The 8,094-nt window shown below is 38.2% G+C and overlaps 1 protein-coding gene across 1 annotated transcript; it reads right to left on the reverse strand.

The window, feature by feature from the left end:
• Positions 1 to 3,318: 3,318 nt before the first annotated feature.
• Positions 3,319 to 4,269, reverse strand: LOC131488853 (olfactory receptor 5M11). The gene has a single exon (XM_058690699.1). It carries the CDS (start codon positions 4,261 to 4,263, stop codon positions 3,319 to 3,321), a length of 945 nt encoding a protein of 314 aa, XP_058546682.1. The 5' UTR covers positions 4,264 to 4,269.
• Between the last annotated feature and the right edge of the window lie 3,825 nt (positions 4,270 to 8,094).

Raw genomic sequence — 8,094 nt, forward strand, 5'->3', positions numbered from 1 at the left:
TTGCTGACTGTGCAGAGCTGCTTAGAATTGTCTCTCTCCCTCTCCACTTCCCCCACTTGTATGCTCAGTTCTTCCTCCCTTTCTCTCTCTCTCTCAAAGTAAATAAATGAAGTAAAAAGAAATCTGTGCAAATCTAAAAACAAAAAGTCTTTGATGAAAGAAATTGAAGAAGACATAAACAAAAAGATACCCAGTGTTTATGGATTGAAAGAGAGTTAGAATTGTTAAAATGTGCATACTACCCAAAGCCATCTGTAGATTTAATGCAATTCCAATAAAAAATCCAATGACATGTTTCACTGTAACAAGGTAAATAATCCTAAAATTCATATGGAACAACAACAACAACAAAAAGACCTTAAATAGCCAAAGCAATCATGAGAAAGGACAAAGCCAGAGGCATCACACTTCCTGATTTTAAATTATTTTACAAAGTTATAATAGTACAAACAAGATGGTATTGGTACCAAAAACAGACATATAGACCAAAGAAACAGAATTGAAAGCCAAGAAATAAACCCGTGCGTATACGGTCAACTAATATTTGACAAGGGAGTTAAAAAATACTCCATGTGGAAAGGAGAGTTTCTTCGGTGAGTGGTGCTGGGAAGAGGATGACCACATGCAGAACAATTAAATTGGAGCTCTATTTTATACCACACATAAAAAATTAACTTGCAATAAATTAATAACTTAAGCATAAAACCTGCCATAGGAAAAATGTTCCTTGGTATTCGTCTTGGCAATGGCTTTTTGTATGTGAAATCAAAAGTACAAGCAAGAAAAGAAAAATTAGACTGCATCAAACTTAAAGCTTCTGCACAGCAAAAAAAAAAAAAAAAAAAAAAAAAAAACTATCAACAAAATGAAAAGACAACCTATGGGTTGGGAGAGAATATTTGCAAACAATATATCAGAGAAGACACTAATATCCAAAATATATTAAAAAAATACAGCTTAATACAAAAACAAATAAGCCTGTTTAGAAGTGGGCAAATGGCCTGAATAGAAATTTTTCCAAAGAAGACATACAAATGGCCAATAGGTAATGAAAAGCTGCTTATCGCAAAACATCATGGAAATGCAAAGGAAAACCACAGCGCGATACAACTTCACAGCTATTAGGTGGCTATTATCAAAAAGACAAGAGATAGTAAGTGCTGGAGAGGATGTGGAGAAAAAGGAACCCATGTGCGTTGCTGATGGGAACATAAATCTATATAGACAATATGGAAACAGTATGGAGCTTCTTAAAAAAATCAAAAATAAAACTATCATATGACCCAGTTAGCCCCCTTCTGGGGATATGTACAGCCGGTGGAAATGAAATCATAATCTTGAAGAGATCGGTGCACCTTCACGTTCATTGCAGCAAAACTCACAAGATTCAAGACACGGAAACAATGTTAGTGTCCATTTGCAGATGAACGGTTAAGACGATGTGGTATTTATATACAACGGAATATTACTCCATCATTTAAAAAGTGGAAATTGCCATTTGTAACATTGGATGAGGGCACTATACTAAGTGAAATAAGTGAGATAGACTAAGACCATATGATCTAAATTCTTTTTGAATATGTTTGTTTATTTTGAGAGAGAGAGAGAGAGAGAGAGAGAGAGCAGGAGCCAGGGGCAGAGGGAGAGAAAGAGAAAATCTCAAGCAGGATCCGCACTCAACATGGAACCTGACACAGGGTTCAATCCCATGACCGAGGGATCATAACTTGAGCTGAAATTAAAAGTTGAATGGTCAACTAACTGAACCACCCGGGTGCCCAGTATGATCTAACTTTTATGTGGATTCTAAGAAAGTCAGATTCACATAAACAGAGGATACAGGGCTGGTTGTCAGGTGGGGGGGATGTGGGAAATGAGGAAATGTTGGTCAAAGGCTACAAGCCTTCAGTTATAAGATGAATAACCTCAAGGGAATCTAACGTACAACACGGTGACTGTAGTTAACAATACTGTACTGTATACTTGAAAATGCTAAGAGAGTAGATCTTAAATGTTTCACCGTGACCACCACAGGAAAAAAAATGTGTTTATACAACATGAAAGATGTGTTAACAGTCTTGTGATAATCATTTCATAACATATACATGTATCATTACAATGTACACTGTAAGCATACACAATGTTATATGTCAATTATCTCTCATTTTATAAATAAAATTTATAAATTTATCTCATTTTATAAATAAAACACTAAACTTAGTAAATTTCCAAGATTAAAATCATAAGGCATATGTTCTCTGACAACAGAACGAAATGACAAATATGTAACAATGAAATATCTTTTAAACTCTCAATATACAATAATTAAGCACTATCTTCTATAATAGCTCAAAGGTTAAAGAAGAGGTGCTGGAAAGAAAAAGAAAATAGTGCAAAATGAATGTAAAAATTACCAAAAATTAGCAGTTTTCGGCTAAAGTGGTGTTTAGGTAAAGGGTATAAATGTTTATATGAGAAAAAGCAACACTCAAATCAATAATCCAAATTTTCACTTACAAACTAGAAATGAAGAAAAAGGACATTGCCCGGCATTTCTAAACTTTTCACATCCAAGTGATACTGAAAGCATTCTTTCTTTTCCTAGACCTGGGTACGTAGATTCAGGCTTGCAGATCAGAGGGAAAAAGTAGGTCCCTATAGTTCAGAGGTCATAGACTGGATCCACAAACTCAGAGCTAGGGAAAAAAAAAAGATCACCCTATTCCTCTCTTCTCCATTCCCATACTGACCATTATATGAGCACATTCACAAGGAACGGGAAGACTATCATGATCCATGCTTTTTGGATTTACTTAGTAACTCAGAGGAGATGGACAGAAGGATGTGTTTCACAAGCACTCCTAGCCCCAAAAGATAGATAATAAGAATAGAACAAACGTAAGGAGTGGAACTGAGAACATCTTTATCTCGTCATCATTGTAAACAATAAGAACACGGGAATGTTCCATGCCATACTAAGTGGGAGTTTTCAATTAGAACAGTGCTCCTCAAATTTAATGTGTTTACAAATCACCTATGATTTGATTAAAACACAAGTTTGGATATAGTGCATCTAAGGTGCAGAATGTGGTGATCCTACATTTCTAACAAAGTCCAAGGTGATACTGTTGCTTCTGGTGTATGGACCACATGTTGAGGTGCAAGAATGCAGATTTATAAGTGAAGCTCATCTTTTCCCCAGACTTGAGACTTTTAGCTGAGATGTTTGAGACTTATTCATAGAGAATATAAAAATACATCATTAGAATACAAAGATATTGAGCCCAAGTTTTAGTGACGATTCATTGGAAATCAGGGTCAGTCCCATCTTAGCGACCTATTTCCTCTGAGGACATTTTTCAAGGCTTGCTTTACATCCTTGTTCCGCAGACTGTATATCAATGGATTAAGCACCGGACTTACAAAAGTGTAGAAGACAGCTATTATTTTGGATTCCTCTACAGTCTTATCTGTTGGTGGTCTTACATACATGCAGAAGAGCGTCCCATAAAAGAGGGTCACAGCCATCATGTGGGAGCCACAGGTGGAGAATGCCTTGCGCTTGCCCTCTGCCGATTTGATCCGGAGGATGGCACCAATAATGAAGGCATAGGACACCAGGATGATGCAGAGGGAGTTGGAGAGATTGAAGCCAGCTGATATTAGCATGGCATGCTCTTTGACATACGTATCAGAGCAAGAAAGCTTAATCAGCGGTGGGTCAGCACAGTAGAAGTGGTTGATGACATTGGATCTACAGAAGTTCAAACGGAAGGTCAGGATGGCCTGGAACAGCCCATCTGAGAAGCCATAGACATAAGGCAGTGTGGCCAAACAGAGGCAGATACGCCTGGACATTTTCATACTATAGCGCAGAGGGTTACATATGGCCACGTAGCGGTCATAGGCCATTGCCGCCAGCATGTAAAACTCAGTGAGGAGAAGCGCAATGAAAATGTAACATTGCGTAAAGCAGCCAACAAAGGTGATGGTCTTCTTCTCCGATAAGAAATTAGTCAACATCTGCGGGGTTGCATTTGAGGTGTAACACAAGTCCACAAAGGCCAAATTAGTGAGGAAGAAGTACATGGGTGTGTGGAGGCGAGAGTCCAGTCTGATCAACAGCATCATGCCCAGGTTGCCCGAGAGGGTGACAAGATACAAAACCAGAAACAGCACAAAGAGGAGAAGTTGGAGTTCAGGCCGGTCTGTGAGCCCCAGGAGAATGAATTCTGCTATTGCACTGGCATTTGAGATGGACATTTTCTGAGAGTCTGGACCTGCGTTGGAAACAATGGAAGTCAAGCAGACAGAAAGGCACAAATCCTACTTCTGACTGTTGAAATGATTTTCCTCAATATCTCCATGTGTCATTCAAAATGAACGTTACCATAAACAGACTTTGTGCTTCTGCTAAGCCATTATTTCATTTGTCTTTGTACGGAATTACTATTATATTTCTCTCTGTATAACTGTAGTCGCACCTATAGCTATACCTATAGATAACTGTACATAATACCTATTCCGTTATCCATGTTTACAACCGAGCTACACGTCCCCTCTCCCCCTTCAAAATTTTTTCCTCTCAAACTGTACTTATCCGATAAGGTGCAGTATGTTTTATGCATCCAGCACACCTTACATACCTCTAACTCACTCTGTAGCACATTCTATCACCTTTCTTCTCATTCTATCTACTTTCCACTCCTCATATATTCCTTCCTCCGGGACAGGGACAAAGTCCAGCTCATTATCGAACTGTGGCTTCTAATTGCACATTTACAGATTCAATTTTAGGAAAAAAAAGAAAAGAATAGTGGAAGCATGAAAAATGGATTAATTACACATGTTTTACTCATCTCTGTATCCCAATGGAGCTTGTCATGATGTCGTGCCCTCAGGAGAATTAAGAGCTTTTTGAATTTTAGTGTACAAAGCAATTGTTGGGAAGGCTTCTTAAGAAAAGTTATAGGAAGTTTATGTGAGATACTTTCATGTGGGATATGGGGAACTTCATATGTAACAAGTAACCAGGAGATTATAATGCAGATGTTCCCAGATTCACAATTTTAAAAAGGACAATCACTTTGGTCGAATAAACTTACAGCAAATAAACGAGTGAAGAATCATCTAATCAAATGAATTCTCACTCATTATTTTGAGAACAGTCTACAGCAATATAGATATATAATGTGCTGATAAGGAAGTAAGTTTTGCATGGTTAGTATTTAAGTTGTTAATCACAACTTGTACCCATCCAGAAGTAGGACAAATTCTATGGGTTTTTTGCTCTCCTTTACATCATAACCGGTGCTTAGTTTCATCTTCCTTTTTCTCAAATGTTCTTTTTCTTGCCCTTCCTCTCATATTCAATTTTTTGAATCCTGCCCAATTCTTGTCTCATTTCAAAATGAGTCACTGAAACTTACTTTAGTATAGGTTTTAGAGAGACAACAGCAATGTCTTTTTGTGCTTTATCTCCTTTATCCAGAGAGTAGGTACTTAACATTTGTTGAATACACTAACAACACTTGCTGATAATGAGCAATGATTCTTAACCGTGGGTTACTTCATTTCCTCATTCATAAGTGGGAGTGATGATATCTGTTCTACCTCGCTCAAGAGTCATTGTGGATATCAAACTAGATATTCATAAAATAAGTATCATGTGATGAGGCACGGCCGATGCAAAAGTGAACAAAACCACCTTCAAAATCCCTGTCCTTCCGACCTTCACATACAGTAGACGGAGACACAGATTAGTGCAAGGAAGTAAATGGTGATTCAAATGGCATTGTTAAGGAGGGAAAAAAATGGAGTTTCGTGAAGCAGGTGTTCAGCTTTTAAGTAGTAACATCGGGGAAGCATGTCTGAAAAGATGATCTTTTTTGGCAACAAACTGAAGGAGGACGAGAACAAGCAATAATCTTACTTTACGAAGGGTGTTCCAGGAAGGACAAGGAACAGAGGCAAAGTCACCGTGTGGGATCTTTCTTTGTGGATAGTGGCAGTGTCTCTTCAGGAAGTGACCAGCAGGAAACTGCCCTCTAAACAGTGTATTTCTTTAAATGACACACATCAGTAGGGTGGTTTAGATGATTTCACATCTGTTTGCACCCAGGAACCCTCAGAAAGGATGTAGATAGTGGTCCCCAGGACAGAGAAAGATGGAAAGTAAAAGATCAGAATGTGGGCTTTACAGATTTACAGACACTATAGAACTTGGACTTAAGGCTTTCATTTGTAGAAAAACTCATTTGTCGCATGTCACTTAATGAATACCTGTGGGAACTGAAAGAGTCTTGATTCGTGAGATGGTGACTTGTGTGGGATCCAGAAATACCCACTGGAAAGTAGAGCAGAAGTTCTGATAAATGGGAAGAAAAAAAAAAAGATAATGAATAGCATAGCATGTGCTTACAGAAAGAATGTCACAGACGACCCAGCTGCCTGTATAAGGCCAGAGCAAAAGGTGAACATTCTTAACAGGGGGTTCAGAGTGGGTCCTGGAACACAGAGACTAACAGAGCTGATGACGGGGGATATAGAAGGAGATCACCCTCACTCCTGTGAAAAGAAGAAAAAAAAGACTAAGGAAAAAAAAAGAAAAACAAAATAAAACAAAACACCAAGGAAAGGATTCAGCCCTAGTGAGAATGCGCTAGAGGGTAACAGAGCTCAATGGGCAAGTTGTCTAGAGTAATTTTGTAGCCCATTCAATTATAGGTAAATGACAAAAGATTTTTTCTGAAAAAAAAAAGTTTGTAAAGTTAAGAAATAAAACTCTTAGCGAGAATTCATTGAAAAAAAATGGAACTTAAGCTTCTTTTTTCCTCCTTTTTAAAATATAAATCTCATCAAATATTTATTGAAACTATGGATCGTCAACCAGAGTTAATATACAAACTCAAAATCTTCCCCCACAAAAAATAGATAGATGATAGATAGATGATAGATAGATAGATAGATGTAAAAGGCTCATAGATTGCCACGCTCTAACTACAAGAACTCGTCTCTTAGGGAAAGCTCCACCCCATGTCTGAAAATGTCCTTGCATTTTTCTATGATAGTAGACCTTTTACCTTTCTTTGTTCTTTTGCACCAGTGACAGCTCTGTAAAATGTTATCCAGGGAGATCAATGGGAATGTCAATGACCCTCTTGTCAGGAAAACTCAGTGAGGTTCAAACTCAGGACCTGAGAACAGAAGGGATGGCATGAGCATATTTCAAGCAAACAAGGAGCAAACTGTTGTGCCTCAGTTTGACACTTTAAGTAATTTCCTCCTGACTAAAACTAAAGAACATAAAAACACAAAGACTTACTTCTGATTGTGAAATGCACTATTTTTTCACCTCTGATTGAGGAAGTTCACTGAGGCCTTTCCAATCTGTAAAATGTTGTTGCATTTATACCAGGATGTGGGAGGTAGGGGCAGGTCTTAAAGCAAGTCTCAGAAGGATTTAAGAATAGCAGCGATGTGTGTTACATGGGGAATCACGCCTGTGGGGATTAATCGGGACACTCTGGGATCAGAAAGCTAATCAGATGACTCAATCTTATTTTCCCTAATGTCAGAATTCCTATTTGCCCTACGAGCTCTGGGGAAGGCACACGAAAAGTTTCATCTTCAAATTTTGACAACGGTCTGATTTTCCATTTTTTTTTTCTTTCACACTGAAACTGTTTCCTCTCTTAAATCCAGAATGCTCAGAATGTCCCCGCTGATGAACATCGAAGTCTTGGGGAAGGACAGTCATAAACAGCATTTTGACACACACAGGTCATGGGCAAACTCCTTGGTGAGGACTTCCTCTGTGTGGACAACTTTCAAGTAGGTAATTTAATGTCTTCAAAATAACCCTAAAGGGAAAGGACTCCATCCTGAACTTTCAGAAGAAAAGACAGAGGCTCTACTAAAGGAGCTTGGAAGGACTAACACCCCAGTACCAAGTAGTACCTAAGTGGCAGGGTAGAGTTTGATGCCTATCGTCACATACCGAGTGGACTCTGTTTTCTTTTCTTTTTTTTTTTTTTTTTAATTTTTGTAACGTTTATTTATTTTTGAGACCGGAAGAGACAGAGCATGAACAGG

Source organism: Neofelis nebulosa, chromosome 10 (genome assembly GCF_028018385.1).
Source record: "Neofelis nebulosa isolate mNeoNeb1 chromosome 10, mNeoNeb1.pri, whole genome shotgun sequence".
Taxonomy (NCBI): Eukaryota; Metazoa; Chordata; class Mammalia; order Carnivora; family Felidae; genus Neofelis; species Neofelis nebulosa.